This window comes from Archocentrus centrarchus, chromosome 13 (genome assembly GCF_007364275.1).
Source record: "Archocentrus centrarchus isolate MPI-CPG fArcCen1 chromosome 13, fArcCen1, whole genome shotgun sequence".
NCBI classification, from domain to species: Eukaryota; Metazoa; Chordata; class Actinopteri; order Cichliformes; family Cichlidae; genus Archocentrus; species Archocentrus centrarchus.
Genome location: NC_044358.1, coordinates 8645581 through 8672664, shown reverse-complemented (window position 1 = coordinate 8672664; position 27084 = coordinate 8645581). Strand labels below are relative to the sequence as shown.

Here is a 27084-nt window from a genome sequence, read left to right as displayed (position 1 = left end):
CTTTAGCCCCCACCCCCACTTTGACCCTGAATTGACTTAAGTAAAGGATGGAGGGAATTTTACTCCGGTTGCAGAAAGCCTTAGCAAAGATTAAGAATGAGTTACAAAAAATAAGTAAATAAGGTTTATAGTTCTTTCGTCTTTAAAATTCCAGCATTTGTAGTGAAATGGTATTTTTTTCCATTGGTGTTGCTTATTTGTGTGGCCTGCATGAAACAACGCAGTAAGAAGTCATTGGAGTTAAGTAAGATGTGCATTTTGTAGTCCATCTATTGGACATTGTAGTTTCAATACAGACATTGTCATTTTAAGTCTCTGATCTAAGAATGGTTGGATCCTCTACACCAAGCTTCCCTCTTCCTAAGTTCTTTTTGCACTGATTTATTGCACTATTCAACTGCAACTGTATTTGTATGATTACTGAAGTGTTTCTCCTCTTAAATTGTGCTCTTGCAGTGTCCTAAACCTGTTGTGGTGGCTGTCCATGGAGCCTGTGTAGGAGCAGGTAGGACATTGTAAAGTTAATCAGATCAGGTGCCTTTATCACAAAGATGAGTGAATTTTGGAGTGTTCTGGAAGCAGTGGCTGAAACTGTAGTTATGCCCCTCTCCCCCACTGCCTTAATCAACTCTGTCTCAGAAGACAACAATTTGTAGTTGTAAAAAGACTTCCTATAGAAGTCTTTGTGCTTTCTGACATGTAAATTTGGGTAAGGAGACAGGAGGATGATCCCAGGTGTTCCCGTTGGCTAACAGTCTGTGATTGGCAACTTGTTAGCAAAGGAGGGTGTGGTTTCATAGTCAGAGCCATCCATCGCTCATCACATCCAGTTTCAAAACACCAAGATTGCTATGGCAAAAATCCTCATTTCGAGGTGTGGAAATCTTGGATTTGAATTTAATATTTGGAGTTAGCACCTACTTTTATGTATTATAGTTTTGGCATATACCTGTTGAATGTCTACTGCATGGACATGCTCCTAGCAGGAGCCAGTCAAACTCACTTTGGGATAAAGGCCTCTTGATTATGGAGGTCTTATATACATGTATTTTGGTGGAGAGAGGCACTTCAGTGAGTTGAGTTGACTGTAGGGGTTTTGTTCTCTGGCAGGTGTTGACATGATTACAGCCTGCGACATTCGCCTGTGCACCCAGGATGCCTGGTTCCAAGTTAAGGTATATTGCACTAACAATCACTATCAAATTTTTGAAAATGCAGCATGTTTTGTTTGTTTTTTTTGGTACCTTAGGAAGCAATTTTTACAGAACTGAAGTGAGTGAAATGCACCTAAATGAATTCTAAACTACATATGGCACCAATGTGGATGATTGTGACTAGTGCAGATTGGATCAAGGAATGACGATTGATTTGCAAAAGGCAGTATGCAAATGATACAGCTTTTTATTTTTTTTGACCAAGGGAAGAAATATTTCCAATTCAGTAAAGCACCTAAAAGACCAACATTCTGTTTAATGAATTCAAGTTGAGTCATAGTAACAATCTTTCATTAACCTAAAGTACAAGTTTTCATTTTATTTGTGAAATCAACATTTCTCTTCCTTATTGTTGTAATGACATCTGTTTGATATACACTGCTCAAAAAATAAAGGGAACACTCAAATAACATCCTAGATGTGAATGAATGAAATATTCTCATTGAATACTTTGTTCTGTACAAAGTTGAATGTGCTGACAACAAAATCACACAAAAATTATCAATGGAAATCAAATTTATTAACCAATGGAGGCCTGGATTTGGAGTCACACACAAAATTAAAGTTGAAAAACACACTACAGGCTGATCCAACTTTGATGTAATGTCCTTAAAACAAGTCAAAATGAGGCTCAGTATTGTGTGTGGCCTCCACGTGCCTGTATGACCTCCCTACAATGCCTGGGCATGCTCCTGATGAGGTGGCGGATGGTCTCCTGAGGGATCTCCTCCCAGACCTGGACTAAAGCATCCGCCAACTCCTGGATAGTCTGTGGTGCAACGTGACGTTGGTGGATGGAGCGAGACATGATGTCCCAGATGTTCTCAATCGGATTCAGGTCTGGGGAACAGTCCATAGCTTCAATGCCTTCATCTTGCAGGAACTGCTGACACACTCCAGCCACATGAGGTCTAGCATTGTCCTGCATTAGGAGGAACCCAGGGCCAACCGCACCAGCATATGGTCTCACAAGGGGTCTGAGGATCTCATCTCGGTACCTAATAGCAGTCATGCTACCTCTGGCGAGCACACGGAGGGCTGTGTGGCCCTCCAAAGAAATGCCACCCCACACCATTACTGACCCACTGCCAAACCGGTCATGCTGAAGGATGTTGCAGGCAGCAGATCGCTCTCCACGGCGTCTCCAGACTGTCACATCTGTCACATGTGCTCAGTGTGAACCTGCTTTCATCTGTGAAGAGCACAGGGCGCCAGTGGCGAATTTGCCAATCCTGGTGTTCTCTGGCAAATGCCAAGCGTCCTGCACAGTGTTGGGCTGTGAGCACAACCCCCATCTGTGGACGTCAGGCCCTCATACCATCCTCATGGAGTCGGTTTCTAACCATTTGTGCAGACACATGCACATCTGCTGGAGGTCATTTTGCAGGGCTCTGGCAGTGCTCCTCCTGTTCCTCCTTGCACAAAGGCGGAGGTAGCGGTGCTGCTGCTGGGTTGTTGCCCTCCTACGGCCTCCTCCACGTCTCCTGGTGTACTGGCCTGTCTCCTGGTAGGGCCTCCAGCCTCTGGACACTACGCTGACAGACACAGCAAACCTTTCTTGCCACAGCTCACATTAATGTGCCATCCTGGATGAGCTGCACTACCTGAGCCACTTGTGTGGGTTGTAGAGTCCGTCTCATGCTACCACGAGTGTGAAAGTACCACCAACATTCAAAAGTCAGCCAGAAAGTATAGGTACTGAGAAGTGGTCTGTGGTCCCCACCTGCAGAACCACTCCTTTATTGAGTGTGTCTTGCTAATTGCCAATAATTTCCACCTGTTGTCTATTCCATTTGCACAACAGCATGTGAAATTGATTGTCAATCAGTGTTGCTTCCTAAGTGGACAGTTTGATTTCACAGAAGTTTGATTTACTTGGAGTTATATTGTGTTGTTTAAGTGTTCCCTTTATTTTTTTTTGAGCAGTGTATGTAGTGATGTTTCTACAGTCTCTGTTTTGGGTCCACAGGAGGTTGATATTGGAATTGCAGCAGATGTTGGAACACTCCAGAGACTTCCGAAGGCCATCGGCAGCCAAAGGTAAAGCAGCAGGATTAGGAGAACAGTGTGTGGGATACACACAGTTTACTTTATGAACATTTGATCAGTCAGTAACCAGACGTTTTTATTTATTTTTAAAAAGTATTTATAACTGGGATAAGGAGACAAGCAATATACAGCGACAGTTTTAAATTACTGTATGATTGTAGGTTGGCAAAACTGGTAATATTTCTCATTTTCAACAGTCTAGTTAATGAACTGGCTCTGACGGCAAGGAAAATGTACGCTGATGAAGCCAAGAGCAGCGGACTGGTCAGGTAAACACGTCCCCTCATCAGTCACTATCTGCCTGTGGTTAAGAAGGTCCCATGGCTATTTGTAGTGATTTGTGCTTTCGAAAGTTCAGATTCACTTAAATACTTCTGACAAAAGAAGCATACTCCCACTGGTAAAACACCTCTTCCTCATAGTCAAAGTCTTAGATGAAGTTTGTAGACTGTATTTACCTTTCAAGAGGTCAGTTTGTCAGCAGAAAAAAAAAAAAAAAAAAACTTCTTTATTCTCAGTTTGAAACCCTTCTTTTCCTCTCCAGCCGAGTGTTTGCAGATAAGGAGGCGATGATGGCTGGAGCTCTGGAGATTGCTGGAGAGATTGCTGGTCGCAGCCCAGTTGCTGTGCAGGGCACCAAAATAAACCTCATCTATGCCAGAAACCACAGCGTAACAGAAGGACTGGACTACGTTGTAAGGATGACTAAAATATGGCAAAGTCTTCTGTGCATATTTTTAGCAGCTTCACAATGAGGAACCTGATTAGAGAATTCAGGTCAATCTTCAGGGTCATCTAGCTTCAATATCAATGGCCATCCTAGCTATCAGTCATCACTGAGATTTCTCTTTTAAAGTGGACCTATACTTTCCCTTGTCATTATGTTCTTTTAAAATGGATGCAAATATTAAGACCAAAGGATTTAATGAGGTCAGTGCATGTGTTTTATTACCATAAACAGAAGGTGACGTGCTCAGTTAAATGCATATTAACATACTGAATTTAACCACCACCTTTCTTTATCCTTCCCCAGGCCACGTGGAACATGAGCATGGTTCAGACAGAAGATCTGATGAAATCAGCTCAGGCATCCCTGGAGAAGAAGAGTCCCAAAACTATGACTTATTCCAAACTCTAATCATTGAGGCAAAGCTCACATACAGAAAATCTGCCTCATTACTCCTCCACTGTGGCCTTTTACACTGCATTTGAATGAGCTAGAAATTTACATCCAGATGAGACAATATTTTAATGTCATGTGTGTTTAATAACTCATTCACGTTAATATTTCTCCTGCTCTAACATCAGAATTAAATAAATCTAAACTGATCGTACATTTTTATCTATGAACTGAGAAACATTTTGTTCATCTGTAGATGACCTGAATGTTTTCTTATTCAAGAGACTCATCAGAAAGTGATTTCAAATATTCAGTCCTGTTATTTGCTAAAAATATTTTCACCAGCTTGCATCCATTAGCCTGACAAAACACAGTAAATGATCTGATTCAGTTTCATTGCAAATAACTTAAAATGCTTTATTGATACAACTATAACATCTGCAAAATAAACTATGACACATTCAAAGTCGATCCCTGTTGGGTCTGCTTGGCACGAAGCTTCTGTAAGGTTTTCTGTGAAGAGATGAAAAATATTCTTTAAAGTTACTCAAATTCAGGAAGTTCCTACAGGTCCAAGAAGCATATTTATGACAAGGAGTTTCACCTTATGGAACTCCTTAGCTTTCAGTCTGTTTTTTGCATAATCTTCCTGTCGGCTCTTGATGGCTTTTTGATGCTTCACCTCCTCCAGCTGTTCATACAGTCTGCAAAAAAAAAAACAAAACCTTGAGAATAAAATAAAAAATAATTAAGGTAAACTAATTTACTAAATCACAGAGTACCTTTGAGTTCTTTGGTGCATCTCAGAAAGATTGTGTTTCCATTGCTCCAACGAGCAGATCTTCACTTCATCCAACTTTTGTGGTCCACAAACATTCACTGAGGGAAAACAGGAAAATGCAATCATTATACAAACTATCACAAAATAATCAGTTTTGATTTAAGCACTTGAATCAGTTACAAAAAAGAGATTTTTTATATATATATATATATATATATATATATATATATATATATATATATATATATATATATATATATATATATATATATATATATATATATATATATATATGGCAAGTTAATTTGCCAAATCTGGCCAGTCACAAATTCACCTGTGACGTAAATTGTTAAAGCCTACCTTCCCTGACTTACCCATAATTTACATGTTGAAGTCTTAATGTTTTATTCAACACAAATCACAACTACTGATTAGTAAACCTAATAGTGTTCACTGAGGTGACAATGTGAGGGAGCAGAGGAGCATTTTCCTGTAGACTTCTTTAGAACTTGAAGCCTTTTTTTTTTTTTTTTTTTTTGCAACCACAGTAGGCGTCCCTGGTGGTCATTATTAGCTACAGGACCATTTCTCTTCCTCCTATCATCCTGAAAGTGTTTTGAAAAACTGGTACCGCACCACATTAAACCCACACTCTCCCCATCCATTGATCCCCATCAGCTTGTGTAGTGACTTGCCATAGCAAGTCACACTACTCTGAGGTACCTGGGACACCGACAGAGCTATGTGAGAATACTCTTCATGGACTTCAGCTCTGACTTTATCGTCATCGTCCCAGACTTTTGGTCAGTAAACTTCTGCACTTGGGATTTGTCCCAACCATCTACGCCTGGATCAAGGACTTTTTAACAAAGTAAGTAAAACTTCTCTCAAGGCAGCTGCCACGAAGTGATTCACAACAGTAAAACACAGTACAAAGAAAAAAACTTTAAACAAATGCAACATTAAAAAGATGGGTTTTTGTCTCTCTGTGTTAGCCCTGTTAGCCAGGCTGGCGACCTGTTCAGGGTGTACCCCGTCTCTCGCCTCTCTCACTCAGCTGTGGCAAGCACCGTGTACTTTGTTGTGCAGGGAGCAGCATCAGAACTGGTGACACCAACAGACTGAATAAACTAATTAGAAAGGCTGGCTCTGCGATTTGCTAAAAATGACACTTTTGAAGCTGCGGTGGAGAGGTGACTGAACAAACTGTTGTCCGTCATGGATTATCTTGACCACCCTCTGCACCAGTTACTAGACAGGCAGTGTAGCACCTATAACAGCATGATTCAGCTCCACTGCCAGAAGGTCCTGAAAGTCTTTCGCACCATAATACCATCACCCTCGATAGCACAATGCCAGGCAGAGAGGCATCTGCCACATATTTCATCATCATTTCAACTGTTGTTACAAAATTACTTTCCTAATATGGGATGAAGTGTTTCTCATTCTCATTCTAGTGGTACCTGGTGGAAGAAGCTGGGGTTTTTTCTCCTTGATGAAACCAGATTTCCCCATTTGTTGTGGGGCCTGTCCTCCCTTTGACTTCATACTGGCCTTGTGCCGAGGCTCTGCTTTAGTTTTTGCCTTACGGATGACTGGTTGAGATGTTTTAGTTTTAGGCTGCTCAATGGATTCAGATGAAGCTTGGAGCTCACGTTGAGTTTTGGCAAGAGCAACTTTGGCCTTGATTTCCTCTACCCTGCAGTTGGATCTCTGGAGCAGAGCTGCGAGTTTGTGATGGTTGACCTCCTGGTGGCTTTGGCCCAGACCCCAGTGAAACTCTAGGACTGTCACTGAACAGAGGGAGGGAAATAATGTCAGGTTTAGAAAGTTCTGGCTTTAAAAACTAAATAAATAAACACATACGACCTTTTACACCTGTAATACGAAACAAATTCAGCATACCCAGAATATCACTTCTATATCACAATATCACATCATAAATTAAGTTAAGTGGTCACACAAACTCCATAAATCAACACAGTTTCTTTTTTAGCTATGAGTGATGATCGCTGCGATATTTCTGATTGGTCATATGCTGCCGAGTGAGTGCATGTGAGAAGGGAAGCAATGACTGTATGAATGTATGTGTAGTTTGAATTATTTGGTTAGTAAAACTGGACATTGAGTATATTAATATTAAAACTTCTAACTTTTCTTGACTTTATCACGCAATAAAAATAATTTTCTTCAAGTCATTTCTAAAGTATAGCCACTTAAACGGACTTCAAAAAAAGTTTTTTCCTCCTTTTTTTTTTTTTTTAAAGTAAAAATTTAAGAAATTGAAATTAAAAGCAAGTTAGATTTCACAGGCTAGTGGGAACCCTATGGTGATGTCTGGTTTTACCACAATTAAACTGTTCCACTCAGTTATATTTCAGTCAGATATATTCCACTTAAATTACCTGAATGTGTTTGGCTGTCATTCGTTGGAGTCTCCTCGGGTATCAATGTAGATTCGGCCCCCTACAAGCCATTGTTTGTATTTAGAGATAAAGTAACCTGAATCAGAACTGAGTCACATAACTTCTGAACAGTTACCTCCATCTTTTGGCCTTTCTGCCCTTCCTTAGTTTTTCCATCTGGTTTCTTGATTACCCAAACTGCCTCTTCCTCTTCCTCTGTGATGGTGGTCTCCTGGTCCTGCAGCGTGGTGTCCGTCAGGCTCACCAGAGTGATCTCGGACTGCTCCAGGATCCCCTTCTCTTTGGCTGCTTCCTAAACAAGAAAGCAACACCAGAGTTATAAAAGTACATCAGAGTAAATTAAAAAAAAAAAAAAAAAATTAATTGGGGTACTTTAGTTGTCAGTTTTTACTAAAATGATGATGCTTTTTGTCCAAAGTAACAATAACACAGATTCATACCAGTATCTTATCTGAGATAGAAGAAGCATTCCTCAGGTTTGGACCCTGATCAGACTGACATTCTTCAGCACCGAATGGAACAAAGCCTTCAAGCCTTTCCTCTGGGTGCGACACAACCAGAGCAGGCGTATCATCACACATGGATAAATTTGACAGAATCACAGCTGTTTGCTCAACATCTGTCCCCATGGTGGGAGACACTATAAGGACAGACTCCTGGGGATGGCACTGGGTGGTAATAAACTGAAAGAAGGATTCGTGTAAGGTGGATGAAGCCGCTGTGCAGCGGTTTGGCTCCTCCGCTCGAAGGCACTCAGGCGATGGTTCAGACTCCACAGACGAAGGATCAGAATGTGAATCAAACTCTACAGGTGTGGTAACACTGCAGTCCCTGCTGGCTGGATGTCCGTCAGGAGAACTGTACACGCTGCGTCTGGGCTGGTGAAAGGTCATGGAGAGGTCTGCTGTTTCATTGTGTGTGACCTCTGCCAAAAGCGGGTGGAACGAATCTGAACCTACAAACTCTACAAATGGTGAAAAACATAATGCAGCATTAGGAGTAGCACTTCATCTCATCAGGTTTCACGTTAACATATGGATGCTTGTTCCGGACCCCGTTGGAGTCATAAGTTAGCACACTGGGTACCCTTAAGCATAATTTATTTTTTTGTTAAACAGACCATGACTTTATCCTAACCTAAGCAAGTAGCTGCAGCTGCTTTCCAGGTTTATGGTCTTGTGATTTTTGCCACCCCGCCTGCTTATGCAATTTTTAACATAATCTTCAGCATTACAATTGCCATCAAGATAATCCATTTATTAACAGTGATTATTAGAAAGTTTTACCAAAGATGATTTACCCCACTAAAGGCTTACATTAATATTTTGCACCACACCTTCAGCCCTGCCTGAGTCGAGGTCTGTTAAACTGGTTGGGCTCTGCTGTGTCGAATCCTGCGTCTGTGAGCTCACAGCCGGAACAGAGGCACTGTGTGACGAGACTTCAGGAGGCAGCGTTGGGTGCGATGGCACACTGACCTCATCTGAGACACAAATAGCTACACGACTTCTTTCACCTGCAAATGACACATCAAACATCAACATACAGGAAATGCTTGCAGCAACAGCAAGTTGATATCAGTCAGATTCTTTAAAAGGATGGCTGTAGCCACCATAATATTAATGAAGTCCTATTTTTGGAGCCTCAAGTTGAGCTTTTTTCTGCATCACTATCTCAATGTTCTGACACTGGATGTGACAAGTGAGGGGTGGAGTTGAAATTAACAAGGGACACCGCACGCTCATATGGTAGCGATCGTCCCATTCTGTTTGACTTTAATGGGAGATCATAAATGATCGTGCTGTATTTGACAGGAGTTGAAACTAGCGACTGAGACAAAAGCTCAGTAAACTTTCTCAAACTGTTTGAGATACAAAATAAATAAATCATGCTCCACACCTCATAATTTGAAGAATCCAATCCAAAGTTGTCAAAGCAACAGCATCAGAAAACTTTTTTGGTCATTTTTCCTAAGAAAAATTAATGAAAATCATATATATGTTTAAAACTTATTTAACTTAGTTTCACTTAATAATTTTCATCTGCTTTTCTGCTTCCCACCAGATCAAGGGTCCATTAGGCTAATTTTTTCCACTTTTATAGAGTCAGGCTTCTTTTCACAAATAGATGAGCCATCCCACTGTCGACATTAGAAAGCATGCAGGTTTGCTGTACCAAACGAGAAGTTTTCACGTGGTGCAATTACATACAAAGTCTAAGAAATTAGGCAAATTGACATGCACAAGGAACGACACCAGTCCACATCACAATATATTTAGCTTGGGCACAAAAATTTGCTTTACTCCACATTGTGAAAACCAACTGATGCCACCGACTATCAGGAACGTATAAGGACTCTTAGGCTACGTTCACACTGCAGCTTGAAGTGATGCAATTTCAATTTTTTGTGAAATCCTTTTTTTCTTTTTTGCGTGGTCGTTCACATTTCCAAATATATGCAACTTGGATGTGATCTGTGTGTGAACTGCAGACGAACCTACAAGTGTCCCGCATGCGCAGTAGAGGACGCGATAACGTCACCTGTACTGAGTGTGCTCAGTGTTTATGGAAGTAAGTTTGTTTTCCTTCCCGTGTCCGTGTAATGGGACGCAGAATAGTCCAAGTATCAATGACATGCAGGTCTGATAAATGCGACCTGGCTGTACAGATAAAGGTCGCATTTGAAAAGATGGGATACGTATCGGATTTAGGACTACATATCCAAGTGGCCTGGGTCGCATTTGAAAAAAATCAGATCTGTGTTGTTCACACTGTCATGAAATGATCGGATACAGGTCGCATGAGGGCAAAAAAATTGGAATTGGGTCACTTCAGGCTGCAGTGTGAACATAGCCTTACTGAGGACAGCTGGAGCAGTATGGTTCAACTTTGCTGTTATATAGAGAGGAAAAGGACTTCCTGGAAAGTTCTGACAATAAATAATTGTAACTTGATTCCAGCTACTGACTGTAGTTAAGAGCAGTGTGATATCAGGGTTCAATCACTTTCAAACAAAATTCCCTGATATTTCCCCATTAATTATTCAACTGGGACAAATTATCATTTTACCTGAGCTTCCACTGTACTGGCCGGCGGACTCATCCAGCTCTCCTACCAAGGGTCTCATCTGGCTCTCGTCCGGAGCTTCATCCAACCATGAGGTCAACTGATGTGACACCATCTGACCTATCAGGTGACCTGCATAAAAGTCTTGCACACTGCTCAGCCAGTGAGAGCTGGACTGATGGGAGAACCGACCAATCATCCGACTCAGAGTAGAATCCCATCCACCTTGACCCATGCTCAGGGAGAACAACTGACCCGGAGAGTGACCAATCATTGATGAGTGAGCCGATGGATGACCAACCAGCTGCTCCAGGGCCGTGTTTCTCTGGTCAGCAGCAAGGCAGGATGACTGGTCTGCTAACTGGCCAATCAGAGGCTGGTCAGCAGCAAGGCAGGATGACTGGTCTGCTAACTGGTCAATCAGAGGCCGGTCAGCAGCAAGGCAGGATGACTGGTCTGCTAACTGGCCAATCAGAGGCCGGAAAGAAGCCTGCTTGTGGTCCTCAGCTGGTGATAAGACCTCACCAGAGAACTCCTCCACATTGGGATTGACTCTATTGTGCACTTCCTGCAACAACAACAGAAAAACTAAATAAAACAAAAGCTTTAATCAAATTCTGGATATTTTGCAGCAAAGAGTTTTACAAAGTCTTACACTGCTCATTTTACAGGCCTAAACAAGACAACTAAATGTCAGTGTGGGAAATTTTACATTAAAAAATTGAAAATTTACACGTGCCATATAGTCTGACATAAAAATATAAAAATTGTAAATAAAATTTACTGTCTAAATGACCTCTGATTGGGATTTCCTTTGCCGTGACGAAATTTATGTTCACATCGCTTTAAAGAAATTTAGCCAAGACTCAGAATGATGCACCTGAAAATTTTGAAAGTGCTATAAGGTTCGGTGGGCCTTGAGTTTAAAATGTGATTTAATAGATCAAGAAGTGACCAGATGTATCAATAAAGGCTGCATCAGTTCCTCAGGGTTAAAAGTTTTTTGGTTTGTTAAAGGTTCAAATCAAACAGCAATCAAATTTAACACTCTGCGGCTCAGATGCTGTACTCAGTTAAACAGCCAGTTTTCTTAAAATCTCCCCATTTCACTGCTAGCTGACAGTAAGTACAGCATGTCTGCTCTGAGGAATGGAGGATTTATATTCCACAAGACCTGGAGACTTAAGACTAACATATGTTCAGAATTTGAGTTTTGTTTTTTTTTTTTTAATTCACTGAAAGGTAAATTTGCAAATGGTCAGAGATTCTGACTCACTCTATAATATGTATAATATAATATATTATACACTCTATAATATCTATAATATGATTCTGAATCACTCTATAATATGTACTGGTTGAATAACAAACCAGGACTGTGTTCTGGTTAATTGTTAAAAGCTTGCTCACAGGATTCCACCTTCAACTGAAGTTTAGGCGTGTTTGCAAGTTAAAATATTTTTCCAAAGAGGCTTTGAAGAACTTCAGTATTATAACTAAAAACCGGATCACTGACCAGGGCCCTCCTCTGTGTTCCTGCTGCGCCTGAGAGAAGAGATTGATGTCGTCTGGAGCTTTTGTCCTCCCCTCTCCTCTCCAAGACTCGAACCAAAGACTGCTGAGAGACCAAAGCACTGGTTTCCGCCAAACGTGAGCCTTCACTGTCTGAAGGTCAACAAAGGAATAAGACAAGGCTATCAGCCTTTGTGACATCTGAGCATCTCTGGACATTTACTACAAGAGCTCATCTTATCACATCAAGCCTAGACCCTCCTACCTAAATTATCAAGTTGAAGAAAGCATTTTCTTCTAATAAATGTGTGTATTATGTACCTGTTTTTCCAGCCATGTTGAGGGAAAGGTCAAGTTCCCTTGTATATTTGTCTATAATGCACTGAATACTGCTGTCATTGAACACAGAGTCTACCGACAGACCAGGAGGGCCAGCTGGTGAGCTTTCCTTCAAACATAAGCTCTGACCAGACAGAGAAGAGATGCCTCGTAAATCTCCACTTTCTTGTCCTTCAGTGTGTTTATGGGGAAGAGATTTATCTAGAGGAGGAAAATGAGACAGAAGGAAAAAAAAAAAAAAAAAAGGTCAGGACATTTCGGGTACAACAAAGTCAGAAACACAATGCAAAGTAAACCTAACCAAGTACTTATTAAATTACTAATCCTAACCAAGTAGTCTAATTGCATACAGCCGACCTCATGATTGATAATGCAAATTAAAATGACCATTTCCTGCATGTCAATACCCCTTGCTCTCTCCCTGTCTACGCTCTACTTTCCTATCAATAAAGGCCAAAAATGCCCCCAAAATAATGCAAAAGAACTACCACTCAAGGCGTAGTTTCAGTTGCTGATGTAAGCAGCAAAAATGAAATGATTCAATTCATTCCCAAGCTCTCTAGGCTTTTCCACCCCTTAAATGTGGAAAATACTAATTTGTGTACATGAACATGAATTGGTAGATTAAAAGCTGCAACTATAGTATTAACTGCTGTGAGACTGTCGATCAATCATAAGGAAGTTGTCTTATGAGGCATGGTACTTTTAAAGAGGGAGGAGTTTAAAACAGCTTGTTTCAGAGAGCAGATGAACTGAGCAGCTGCACCAAGGCCCAGTATTTGATGAACTGTGAACCATACAAAGCTACTCTGAAGTTAAAAAATTCAAGTATGGAGCTGGAAATGACCAGAACAGGTTTGACAGGTTAACCACTAAACTGCACACCCTGGGCCTCCCCTCCCTCACATGTTCCTGGATCAAGGACTTCTTAACTAACCCGGCCCCAGACTGTGAGACTTGGCTCCCCACCTCTCCTCCACCCGCACACTGAGCACTGGCTCCCCACAGGGCTGTGTGCTGAGCCCCCTCCTGTACTGCCTCTACACCCATGACTGCAGTCCAGCCCACAATAACGACCTCATCGTCAAATTTGCTGACGACACCCCAGTGGTCGGACTCATCTCGAGGGAAGATGAGGCAGCCTGCAGAGAGGAGGTCCTGAAGTTGACAGCCTGGTGTTCAGAGAACAACCTGCACTGAACACCATGAAAACCAAAGAGATCATCATTGACTTCAGGAAACACAGGACTGACCCAGCCCCCCTCTACATCAACGGCGAGCGTGTGGAGAGGGTCCACACCTTCAGGTTTCTCGGTGTCCTCATCTCTGCTGATCTCTCTTGGTCAGATAGCATCACAGCTGTTATCAAGAAGACTCAGCAGTGACTTCACTTCCTGAGGGTCCTCAGGAAGAACAACTTGGACTCAAACCTGCTGCTGACCTTCTACCGCTCGTCCATTGAGAGCACAAAGACAGCACAAAGAATCGTTGGCTGCCCTCTCCCCTCCCTGATGGACATCTACAACTCCCGCTGCATCAGCAGAGACACAGACATCATCAAGGACAGCTCGCACCCTGGCTTTGACCTGTTTGACCTGCTGCCCTCTGGCAGGCACTACAGGTGCATCAAAGCCAGAACAGACAGACTCAAGAACAGTTTCTTCACCAGAGCAATCACCACCCTGAACTCACACACTCACCCACTGTAACTGTGCAACACCCACATCTCTGTGCAATATTATATCATTCATACTGAACAATATCTATCACTCCTATATTGTGTAATATCCAATATTCATTCACCAAGTGCAATACTCACCATCTTCTTTATTATATGTTTTAGTTTTATTTTTACAGTGTATATATTTTTATACATTGTTTTATTTTATGTATATTTTTAGAAGTTATATTTTATATTTTAGGAAGTGTGACTTCCTTCTGCATGGCACTGAACCACTGAATAGGAGTGGTCCAATCTCATTGTACATTCTGTATAATGACAGTAAAGGCATTCTATATTTTAATTTATAGCTATGATTCTTAGAATGTTCAACTACATATTCTGATTTATTGTTTAATCATGAAGAATTAACCTAGGATCTAATTTCTGGTAGATTTTCTGACTTAAAGCTAAATACTAAATATGTTTTTGATGTTTCTATCACCAAATAAAGATTTGAAAGTGTCACCAACACAGTGCAGGCTGTCTCTCACCGGTGTTTACGTTCTGCTCTGAGTCAGTGGTGATGTAGCTGCCGGTGGAGATGCTGGTAGAGGAGAGGCTGTCAGACCCTCGAGGCCTGTTTGGAGACTAACACAAAATATATTGAGTTATGTTATCGTATGGAGATAAACACACTCAAGATACACATACACACAGTTAAGCACACAGAGGTATTCTGGATATATGACGACACAGACACACACACACTCACGCTTAGGTTTAAAAGATTTCATGGCTTGGTATGTATGAATCCTGACCAGTAGCAAAGTACTCAAACTAACTGAAAAGCCAAAGCCCTGAAGCTTCACGTACATAAACCTTGTGTCTTACATCAACAGGAAACCCAGCCAAAATACTAACACTGACGTGTTAGTATTATAACGTAGTATTATAACGTGTAAGTGCCCACAGACTCACCGAGCTCAGCTCAAGTGTAGAAACCATCATGAAATGTATTTTAATTTAATACACTTCTGGTTCAGCAGGTTTACATCATTGCTCAGTGAACAAAAAGAAAGAGAGCACGAACGAACGAATGCACACACACACACACACACACACACACACACACACACACACACACACACACACACACACACACACACACACACACACACACACACACACACACACAAGCTTCTCAAACATAATCACAGGCTGAGGCAGATTCTGCCTAAGCACTCAGATTTGGCTATTTTTCATCACTGATCCACAACGTCGTGTGGACCTCAGAGGGTCTTGAAATATAGAGAACACTATGCTATTATGCAGTGAAATTCACTTCTTTTCTGTTTTAAAATATAACATTATCACTTGTGTCTGTAGTTTACAACTGCACAGGAGGATACAGTTCTTGAAGCTGCCAAGTTCCAACATGATGCCTTTCACTACATATTAAAACTGTTCCTTCCCTTGTAGCTTTCCAACCTGCTTAAGGGATAGATGAAGTGTTCCAGGGGAAGGAAATAGCAGTGATACAGTGTGGTCATCATCATTGGACTGATTACCTCTGTGGGGGATCTGTAGCTCGTTACTGGAGGACCAAAGAAGTCTGCTCCTCTCCCAGAGTCAGAGGAAATTGGGGACTTTCTTCTTGGGACCAAATCTGGAAAACAGTGTTCCCACCAAGAGGAAATCTTTTATTGCCCCCTTTTGTTTCCCCTAAATATAATACTATCATTTATTTCCTATATGTGTTCTTCTCTACTCACCAGAGATGGAGGATTCTGGAGACGCCGCCGCCCCTGACAGCAGCAGTCTCTCTCTCCAGAGGCTGGATCTCCCTGAGCTTGTGCCCAAGCTGGCTGATCTTTCAGATGTCTTCTGTCCACTGCTGGATGCTGAGGGTGTCTGCAGAGTCCTGTCAGAAACCACAGATGATTCCAACTCCTCCTGCTGATCCGAGTGTGCAGCGTGAGAAGGAACTGTCGCACCATCATCTGGGCCTAGAGTTAAAACAAGTAAACCAGTCAGTGTTACATTTGAACGAGATCACGTTATTCACATGTTACTGCAGCTCAGCAGACCTGTGTGTTGGCTGGTGTCAACTGAAGTCTCCACCTCCTGAATAGCACTGAGCTCATGCTGTTCAGTCATCATCTCCAAGAAACCCAGCCTGACACGTGTCACGGGGGGCTTTGCTGCTCGTGGAGGGTGGAGGATTCCTGAGTGGAGGACTGATGGCAGGGTAGGTCCAGCAGCAACATCACTCTGAACTTTAAAGGACAATTAAACAGTCAGTCAGTCAGGATTAAAAAAAATTAATGTGTACCTTTTTTTTTAATATAAGTGCATTACTGTATAGTTTATTTAAATGCAACAAGGGCATGAAAACAAAATACACACTTGACGACCAACACATTACACCTATAAGAACTGCTCTGCCAAGGAAACCCAGACCAACACAGTGTCTGTGCTGACGTCAATGCCAGAGAAGGTTTGAAACTCTGCAGTTATTAAGTCAGTAGGACACTGGTGACACACTGTGTGCCACAACACTCAGCAACCCCACTCTGTAACTTCACATAGTCTCCCACCTTATGACTGAGTTGTTGTTGTTCCTAAACACTTCCTCTTTGCAATAATACAACTTATAGTTGATTGTTAAATGTCTAAGAGGGAGGAAATTTCACAAATTGCAATAGTGGTATCCTATTACAATACTAAACTCAAATTCAGTAAGCTCTGGAAGACCTATTCTTTTACAAATGTTTGTAAAGGCAGACTGGATGATTAGGTGCTTGATTTTATACACATGTGGCAATCAGGAGAAAAGAACTATAAAAACATTTTAAAACATAAAACCTGACTTTAAAAATTAAGGTATAGTGTCTTTTCAAACCATACATTGTTTTGGAAATTTTTTCATCCTGAAATTAATTGAAAATTGTGCAGAAAAGATTTAAAAAATATCTGCTCGCTCAACACATCAGCTACCTGTTTGACTGCTGTTAGACAGCTGCTGTTCAGAGAAAGTGTCTTTCTCCTTAGAGTCTTCTAGGTGTGATAACGTTCCTCCATTAGACTCCTCTATGGCCTTCAGCAGGGATGCAAGTAACTGGAGGCGTTTCTGATTAGTGTTCTCTGAAACCACCGTTTCACCATCAGGCTGAGAAACTGGCTGTGGGTGAGAAAAAGTCATTTGGATGTTTAATACCTCACGTCCTCTTTGACCCCTTCGGTCACGATACAAGAATTTGGTTGAAAAAAATTCATCTTCTGCAATCTTCTACACAATCTTGTTAGGTAGTAGATGTCAGAATGGATATTGCTATTACAATATCTAACTATAAAAAATGATGTACACAACTGTATACGTGATGACCGAAGGGGTTAACCAATCAGGCTGAAACATTTGAGCCGAGTGTGTCTTTTGGCACTCTGCTGTTTAATGCTCGTTTTTACACAAACCATTAATTGTTTATTGCAAATTAATACCTTTAACAGTCGTCTCACTTACTTTTGCATCAGCATTAATCAGAGCCTGCAATGTCTCCTTTTGTCTCCTCATCTGTGCCATCTCCACTTCCTGTCTCCACCTTGCCTCTTCCTGTTGCCTCTGTTGCAGCATCATTGCCTCCCTCTGCTCCAGTACTCGTCTCTGGGCTTCCTGCAGCTCTCGTCTCTGCCTCTGCATGTCATCCTCTCTAATGCTTAGAGACTCAGTGTACAGAGAAGCAAGTGGCTCAGCCAGCTCATGGCCTGGAACCAGAGGTGTAACCTCTTTGACATTTGATCTCATGGCTTGGATGGGTTCACAAGATGGCTGCAGTGGGCCTTCACTTGAGTGAGGTTTTGTATATAGTTTGTAAGGTAGCGGCTCTTTGGTGACTGACAGGGGTCTCACTCTCTCTGGAAGGTGCTCTGTTACTTTCTCCATTATGCTGTCAGTCAGCCAGGAAGTGACATTTAGTCTCTGGTATCTCAGACCATCTGAGACAGATTCATCTTCATCTGGCAGCGGCTTGGAAGCCAGACTGAAATCAGGTAGGATGGGAAGTGAAGTTAATGTGTCAGACTCTCCTGTGGAAACTTCCACAGACATTTGCGGTATAACATGATTGTTCACAGGCCCTGCAGGAGCTGGCGGAACCTGTACATGACCTGGAAGATGAAGACACTGTGTGTTGTGCAGGGGTGGGTGATTGAGGCCTGGAGGCACGACAGCAGGCAGCAACGAAGTGGCGGTCATGTTGTAACGAATTTGTAGAGCTCGCTGGTATTCCTCCAGGCACTGGCGAGCCACTTCTACTCTTTGGTGCATTCTAAAATAAATAAATAAAACGTGGTCCAAGAAGTTATGTAAATTCAGTTGTATTTTTTTAATACGGTATCACAAATTTACCTAAAAAGGGACAAACTGCGACAAACAGTAACCAAAAGTTTGTCTGATTTCTTTATCACACCTGTTTTGTTCTATCAATCGCTGCTGGTATTCTCTGATCCTTCGGCTGTGGTCATCTTTACCTGCAGGATGCACTACCTGTGAAATTCAAACACAAAAGGAGCAATTATTCATATAACTTTGAAAACCCCTCACACAAGACGATGGCAGAAGACAAAACCTGGAATTAGTTCAGCTCATAATAGTAGTTTTTGCCAAGGCCCTCCCAGGCGTGTGTTAAGTCTGTCGATTCTCTTTCTCAGCTTCAGTTTCTCTTCTTAGCTAAACATCCCCTCTAAGCATGTTGTATAAAGCACTTTGAGTGCTCAAAGTAGAGTAGAAAAGCGCTATATCAGAACCAGACCATTTACTCTCAGGCTTAGAGCAGAGAAACGCCACCCACATGCTGAAAAAAAATTTGTTTTTGTGAGGCAGCCAATCAGAAGAAAGTTTGCTTAAAGGGAAGAGAGAAGCTAAAGAGAAGCTGTTTCAGTCAGAAGATGACATCAGGGACTGCACCAAGAATCAGTCAAGGCTTATCTACTAAACACGAAAAACACACTTACGTCAGTGGCTAAATTAGGGGTGTCAGAGATGACATCATGGACATGAACAGGGACTTCTGGTTGGATAATTGGTTCTTCTTGGGTCACAGCAGCCTTCAGACATTCTCTCTCCTGCTGAGCTTCAAGCAACATCTGCTCCAACTTGGCCTTCTGCTCTTCCAGGTCTTGCAGCAGAGACATCTGCTGCTGTTTCTCCATCTCAAGCTCCTCTTCCTGGACAGAAAAAAAAGGTTTAAAAACAGTAACAGCTACCAAGCTGCAAACTCAGTCTTCTTTTAGTTTAGAAGCTACATTTTTAGCTGAAACATATGAAGGGATGCGGTTGGAGCACTGTGTATACACAGAGGTGGAGGATTTAAGCCTTCTGGGCTATCTCCAAAAGTTGCCAAAATTCACTGGATAAAGTCGCTAAATATTTTGCTTCTTGAGAAACAAAAGTCACTAAATCTAAGTTGGCAACACTGAGCTCCTGGGAATTCATGTTTAATAGGAAATTGTCATTTGTGCTCCCCTTTAACAGTTCTTCCCCCTCACTTTAATGCTGGTCGCCATTTTGCTTTCTGTAGCCATGCGAAATCAAACGTGAATAGGGCTGTCGCGAGATCATGCACGCACATTGTGAACAAAACTGGCTGTCCCTGGTGGTAGATTGCAAGTTGCAGTGAAATAATACTGTAGTGCAGCAATCTAGTGAGAGAAAACAAATCAGTCTGGCATCAGTGACGGGGTGGAGTGTGCGCGCCCACTTTCTAATTGCAGTGATAGTGAAGAGCAAACCAGTGAAAACGGCCTCGGCGTGGTGCAGCGCTGGCCGATCAACCGCTGGCCCCTGTAATGCATATCCAGATAACATTCTGGATGCAGGGAGTTAATTCATGCATGGTGTGGAGGGAATGTTACAATTTGAAATCACAACTATCACAGGATATGAATTGCATGCAGGCATTTTCTTGTACCCGTTTCTTTTGTTCTTCTTCAAACTCTTGGATTCTCTTGGCCAGAACATCCGGAAGCTGAGTATCTGAAGCTGACGATGGCACTAGCATTTTCTCCGATGTTGCTCAAGTTAAAAAAAAACAAAACAAAAACACAAGATTATTATTCTCTAATAAAGTTTTTTTTACTATGAACGTGGGAAAACAAGAGAAGCTCTTATAAAAACAGGTGAGCAGTAGTAACACTCACTATTATAACTTTTAAGATGCAGTACATGTTTTAAAAACTAAAATATTAATAGTTATGTTACTATTAATAAAAGACAGATGATTTAACAAACTGGGGTAAAGAAAATCTAAATGTAAAGAACAGATTTATGTAGATTACTCTTACAGCTGATGACAGTCAGAGAGTTACCTGGTGGAGAGCAGGCAGCCTCCCGGAGCGCGATTGGAGTCCATTTGTCTCTTTCCCCACTGATCAGAGAACCTGTTTCAATAGTTGTGTCACGCTCTGGGATCTGATCTCTGATCAGGGCTGGTGAATCAGCAGCAGAGCTGCAACTGCTGTGGTCAGTCCACTGGTTCCTTTGGATCCTGATACGATCCAGGAGTTTCTTTAATGCTCGTCTAGGAGCAAGTTTCGGGGGTTCCACTGCAACCAGAGAAAAACTCAAATGATGTCAAGATTTTAACATTCAACATTCACACTATACTCTGGACCTTATATAATACACAAAAGCACAGTTCAGTAAACTAATATCTGAATTATTTATTTTATATCATCCATCCACTTATCCAGTTTATAAAGACAGAGGCACTAAGTGCATGCCTTTGGACTGTGGGAGGAAACCAGAGTACCAGAAGAAAACCCATGCAAACCAGGGAGAACATGCAAACAAAGGTGGATTTGAACCCAGGACCTTCTTGCTATGAGGCAACAGTGCTAACCACCACCACCACCCCCCTTGATTTGATATATTTTCAATAAACTGTAAGAATTTTTTTTTTTTTTTTTAAAGTCAGGTGCTTGTCTTCACCTTCAGCAGCTGTTTCCTGCTCAGTGCCTCCAGGTTCTTGCTCTCTGTCATATTGTGTGTTTTTTGTTTCAGGTGTGGCGATTTCATCCAGTGTGACATCCAGCTCTTGGTCCTGGCTGCTTGTGGAGTGGGCTGGAAGAGGCTCGGGTGCCAGCTGGACCACCAGGTCACCTTTAACCCCTGGAATCAGTCACAGTCAAAGTTTAAAGAGGCTTCAGTACAACTACAAAAGTTGTACCATGTAATTGTATCTAAGAAGTTATATTGGTAGAGTTTTGTCTTCTGGCTACCTTAAAATATTTTGACTGGTTATAAGCAAATTTATAAGTACTGAAAACCTATATCTTCTATAAAATACAAAATGAACAGTCCTTACTCCTCTCTCCAGTGTACATGTCCTCAAAGGCAAACTCCATCTCCCTCTGGAAGTCCTCCCGCATCTCCTGTCTCTTGTACAGAGGCTGGAAGATCTGAGGAGGCATTTGTGACACCTGTTGTCTTCTCCTCAGCAGGTCTGACTGCTGCATGTGCTCCAGTTCAACCAACAAACGCTCACGATCCTAGAGGACACCATTACACACAGACCAAGCACTTAATATGACCAAAAATTAAACATTTCCTGTCTCTTTGTAAAAAATATCATGTTAATTTTCTGACACAAGACTACCAAACATATTTAGGTAATACATCTTTTAAACATGTAAAAGAAACATACAACCTTCACAGAGAAGTGGAGGCTTTAACACTCATGCTGCAAAGCAACAGAGCCAACACGTGGTTTCTTTCTAGATTTTTTTTCCTGCCATTTAATTGAACAGTAAATTAGTCACCAGGTAACAAAGTAAGTTGTACCTGCATGAGCTGTTCCTTCCTCAGAGCCTGCCTCCCTCTGAGACGAGCCTTCTCCAGCTGCTCTTCTCTCTTCCTCCTTTCCTCCTTCTCCAAGTCCTGCTGTCTTCTTACATGTAGCTCAGCTTCCTCATGGGCATTAGGCTGATTAGACAGATAAATTAGGGAATTCTAACAGAAGACAGACTGACAAACCATACTGTTAAGTACAAACAAGAATGGGTGTTGTTACCTGGTTTATGTCCACCTCTCTGTCCACTGTGCTCTTGTACATGTGGTAATGTGTGGTAGCAAAGGCGCTCACATCAGATCTCCTTACAATATGTGGCTTTTTGGGACTGACGTTCTGCTTGAACAAGAGAGGACAATGTAACCTTGGCTTCATGGAGCAGTAAAAACCTGTGTAAACAGGGATCAATATGGCTAACTACAATCCTCTAAAGTGCAGCCCTGTTTATCTTCCTTCCTTAAGCATCAGTTCAAAAAAAGAAAAGACAAAGGCTCACACCATAATCACACCACTGGAGGATAATCTGATTTGGTTTTCAGGATTTTGAAACTTGAAGAAAGTTCAGGAAATTAATATCACTGTTTGGGCAAATCACCTGAATGGGATTTGGAGGAGGCAAAGGGAGACTGGCCACTTTTGCTGATCTTTCCTTTTCTGCCTGTAGTGCCTTCTTCCTGGTATTGATGAATCTACAGAACAGTGAAGCCACAGACTTAATGATCAATTAATTCTGATGAAATTCAAACACACAAACATCTGAAAATGTTTGTGATGATTCTCACTGGTTTTGCTTCTCTTGGTCTTTAATTCTCTGTGATTTGAGCTCCTTCAGGGCTTCTCGATAACGTTCCTCTGCTTTGGTGTGATTCTCCTCCTCCCTCTGAGCTATGGCTGCCAGGTCAGGTTCCTTGAACAAGAAATTCAGGCACAAATTAATTCATATGGCCAAGGGTTCCTGCACCTCTCAAAAAAAAAAAAAAAATAAATGGTGTCACCATGATGCCGTGTATTCTGCCTTTTCTGAACAATTTTCAAATACTATTGAAATGTGCCAGTGCGAAATACTGAAGTGTGCTATATACTATTCCTCAGGCTGCTTCTCCTTCTTCCACAAGCTTTTCTGAGCACAACTTGTTTCCCAGTTTTGAGAGATCCCTCATTTAAGTTACAGCAAACATTAAAATTAGAAAGGTTCTCAGACATACTTTATTGCACGAAAATCAGAGTTTAAAGTGGCCACAAAGTGTTGGACTTTTCATAACAATCAGTGCTTGGAAAACATTTTTTTTTCTTATTCTCACAGCTGGAATTTGACTTTTATGAAAATTAGGAGTTTTCTCCTTCACTTTGCGTCCACAGTAGGATGACATCACTCACTCCAAGTTTCCAGCCTGGACTTTATTATGAATTTTAAAAAGGTTACCAGTTGTGTCATGCCCAGACCTTGCCCTCAACATTCACAAATGATGCAGCTAACAGTAGACATCTATTTCACTTTATGTTACTACTATGTTGCTACTACTATGTTGGGGTTTTTTGCAACATGACTTTGGACTGGTGGTCAAACAAAAAATAATTTAAAGATATCACTTTGATCTGTGGATTTCAGTATTTACTGTCCTAGTTTGTGTCAGTATTTTGGAACATATTGAGATATTGTGCGTTTTTAAAAAAATTTATAACCTAGACCTTTTTTTTATAACCTACTTTAATGTATCTTGTTAGTTTGCTGTTGCCCTTAACTGCTTTTACCTGTACAGTAATCCCTCGCTACTTCGCGGTTCGCTTTTCGCGGACTCGCTGTTTCGCGGGTTTTCAATCAATATCAATGTAAAATATTTATTGCGGTATTTTCGCTGTTTCGCGGGTTTTTTGCGGTACTTGTTCTTCACATGCGTAGTACATGTTGTACAGTAATGTATATATTTGGTGTATAAGTGTGTGGGGAAGGTTTATTAAAACTTAAAATAGTGTAATAGTGTATATAGTGTATAAATAGTGTATACTAAAATAATGTATAAGTATTAAAATAAATATAGCATCCCTACTTCGCGGATTTTCACTGATCGCAGGTGGTCCTGGAACATAACACCCGCGATAAGTGAGGGATTACTGTATATAAAAAGAGCATGAATGAGTTCAAATTATAAAGAACAAAAAGTTAAATGAAACAACAGCTTTTTAAAAAATTATTTACATGAATATAATCATATGTGTGTGTATGTATATATACACACACACAGACACACAGATACATACATACATGCACACACTAGGGTTGCAACTATCGATTATTTTAGTAATTGTATATTCTATCGATTATTCCATCGATTACTCAAGTAATCGGATAAGAAATACTTTTTTCATATTAACAGTAAATTTGCATAGTTTAACTTCCGTACAGCAGTTTTTCCCTGTGTGGAGCAGCTACAAAGTTCTCTTTTCTTCACTTGCTAATCATGTGGTTGATGAAGGACCTTCAGCTGTTTCCCAGTAAAGGTTTAATGGTGGTTACAGGGGAAAAAAGGCTTCTTTTGGATGTCAGAAAACATTTCCTTTCGCTCCACCTGAGCTCACCATCTCTATAACGGCTCCGCCTCTTTGCACTTGCGCGGAAAGACTGCACGTAAAACAGCTGACTGCTGTTGTTGTGTTATCAGTGTTTTTGTTGAAAAACTGGGGGCTGCAAGAGCGTAATGTTTTAATCAGGGGCGGTTCTAGGGGCAGGGCCAAAGGGGCATTGGCCCCATCTGAAATCTGATTGGCCCCCTGAAGTGCCCCGGTCCTGTCACTCATCTGTCCTTTGTCCGAGAGCGAGGATCAAATTATAGGTGGACGCAATTCCATGCCGAAACACCAGTAGCGCTAATGAGCAAAATAGGAATGTCCAGCGTGAATAAAGCTTACAGAAGAAAAAGAAGATTTGAACAATCTTGCGGAGAAAGTTTTTTTAACCAACAACTGATGCCAGTCTACATTTTGAGGAGTTTGTTGGTAATAATAAGTCATAAATCCCTTTTTACTCACAGTTGTCACATAGCGTAAGTCTGATAAACATTAAATAAAGAAGCAAAGTTAGTTAAGAGTAATGTTAACTGAGGTCCTACTTGTGTTTGGACATGAATGTTAGCATTTCAGTAATTCATGTACTTCTTTGTAATTTGCATTTGTGGGTTAACAATAACTATAATGTTTGGCAGTGATAGAGAAGAATATGAAAAGAAAGGGTCAGTCTCAGGTGGGAATTCAGCAGTTTTTGAGCAAAAGAGTGGGTCTGCCAGCTGAAAATGAGCAGGGTGAGAGGAGGGAGAGAGCAGCAGAACACAGTAGACCAGAGGCTGGTCAGGAGCAGGGCACCTCCAGTCCCTTTTCATCAGATCAGAAATCATTTAGGGAGAGCAACAACAGTTAATGCTGTAATGTATGAAATGTCTGATATTGTTAGTTAGTGAAATGGCACATAAGTTCACAGAATTCTTACACCTCATGGTGATAAGATTTACCATAACTTTAATGTAATGGCTTTAATTTTTATTGGTCCATATATCACATCTACCAAAAATACTTGGCCCCTCTATGAACACTGTGGCCCCTTGATGGCCCCTTACTCAGAAAAATCCTAGATCCGCCACTGGTTTTAATGCTTTGTATTCACAAGTATTCTCCTAAATACGTTTCTACTGCAGGTCTATTTTTAGACACTAACCTGGGATTAAAGTATAAAAAATATTTTGACTGGGAAGGGGTCCTTCCGGTACTGAACGATCGCTAGTGCTAATAGCGGCGCTCGCTAGCAATATGTCTATGGTTATAGCGATGCGTTCTGGGAGCTGAAGTAGAGAAAAAAGTAACAGCTAAAATTCTCAGCACAGCCAGCACAACACACAAACACGGCAGAGAGCGGTGGAGGTGTGGAAAAATGTGTCAGCGATGATCCACTCAGTGTTAAAAATTATTCTTATCCTTTCATAATCCCAGTTTTAGTGTCTCTAATTTTAACTGTATTGTGTACTGAGAAATTACTACATCAGTGACTAACATCTAAAGACTGTGACAGTTTCATACACAGATGTGTCTATTCTGTGAGCGATTAAGCCGCTCTCTTTTTCACTGCACACCAGTTTCATCTTACATTTTCTTTTGCACTCCTGTGCCCCTGGCCAAGTAGCTGGAGGCTCTCTTGGTATAACCTCTGCAGCTTATGGAGCTTCTCCCTCTGCTCATCCTCCCACTCCTTCCTCAGTTCCTGCTCCAGTCGTTGCAGCTCGTACTGCCTCCTCTGCTCAACCTCTCGGCGGATCTGCAATGCAATGTACCGCTGCTGCTCCCGCACCTGGGTGTCAACACAAAACATGCAGTCAGTCTTCATATACAGACAAGATTTAAAGCAACCTGGCAAAGTGACTGATCAGTTGCAATGATGGTCCACTTCATTTTGATGCTGAAACAACACCAGTTCATTTGGCCAATAGCTGATGCTGCCATTTTGATTATTTATTTTATTATTAAACTTCCAAAATCATTGCACTACGTATTCAAAAAGACAGAGCACAGTTTTGCAAGTGTAAATAAAATTTAACGTATGAGTCTTTTTAAGTCTTTATCAGACAAAAAGCTGATTTAGTGCTGGCATTTTTTTTTAAACAAAACATCTCCACAGGTGCTGAAATCAGGGACCTGAAGCGAAGCAGAAACCGTGACACGTCCTTAGTACCTGCTGTATCCGCAGCTTTCTTCTCCTTTCTTGCTCCTCTCGGATTATCCGAGCCTCTTCGTTCGGACTGGGTCTTAATCTGGACACTTTTCTCTTCATTTTCTTCCCCTTTCCTGGCGGACATTTCCCCAAAAGACGAGCAGTACGTAGAAGCTCGTTTAGCAGCCACGGCTAATATTTGCAAGCTTGATTATGTTCACCGCCATAACGGCTCAGTGGGACGACTTACACTTAGGATAAAGGGTTATTATACAAGAAAAGTTCAAACAGGGCGCACGAAGTTCGGTTTATCATGCGAAATCCATGCCAACCCCAAAAAACGGACGGTCTTTGTCCTGAACGTCACATCCGGCGGT

The 27084-nt window shown here is 41.4% G+C and overlaps 2 protein-coding genes across 4 annotated transcripts in view; one reads left to right on the top strand and one right to left on the bottom strand.

Moving 5' to 3' along the window:
- Window positions 1–4849, top strand: part of ech1 (enoyl CoA hydratase 1, peroxisomal) — a 10560-nt gene extending 5711 nt beyond the window's left edge. Inside the window, exons 5-10 of one of the 2 annotated variants that reach the window (XM_030743451.1) lie at window positions 457–505; window positions 1111–1175; window positions 3184–3254; window positions 3461–3532; window positions 3808–3958; window positions 4297–4849. In XM_030743451.1, the coding sequence (XP_030599311.1) occupies window positions 457–505; window positions 1111–1175; window positions 3184–3254; window positions 3461–3532; window positions 3808–3958; window positions 4297–4401 (513 nt within the window). In that variant the 3' untranslated portion in view covers window positions 4402–4849. The remainder of the gene's footprint in view (window positions 1–456; window positions 506–1110; window positions 1176–3183; window positions 3255–3460; window positions 3533–3807; window positions 3959–4296) is intronic. The other variant, XM_030743452.1, reaches the window with a different exon arrangement.
- On the bottom strand, window positions 4759–27084 carry cep295 (centrosomal protein 295). Of its 2 annotated transcripts, none has more exons than XM_030743449.1 (29): window positions 26729–27084; window positions 26147–26347; window positions 22797–22921; window positions 22610–22703; window positions 22237–22353; window positions 22008–22148; window positions 21532–21715; window positions 21156–21335; window positions 20534–20770; window positions 20137–20240; window positions 19181–19393; window positions 18637–18713; window positions 17691–18495; window positions 17168–17351; window positions 16258–16446; window positions 15943–16176; window positions 15739–15836; window positions 14722–14818; window positions 12490–12708; window positions 12173–12321; window positions 10660–11224; window positions 8927–9106; window positions 8031–8554; window positions 7706–7882; window positions 7570–7630; window positions 6628–6957; window positions 5166–5262; window positions 4988–5087; window positions 4759–4896 (listed from the first exon to the last, which is right to left on the bottom strand). In XM_030743449.1, exons 1-29 carry the CDS (start codon window positions 26825–26827, stop codon window positions 4834–4836), a joined length of 5844 nt encoding a protein of 1947 aa, XP_030599309.1. In that variant the 5' UTR covers window positions 26828–27084; the 3' UTR covers window positions 4759–4833. The 2 variants fall into 2 exon arrangements, with proteins under 2 accessions (XP_030599309.1, XP_030599310.1); XM_030743450.1 differs by having other exon boundaries at window positions 22237–22350.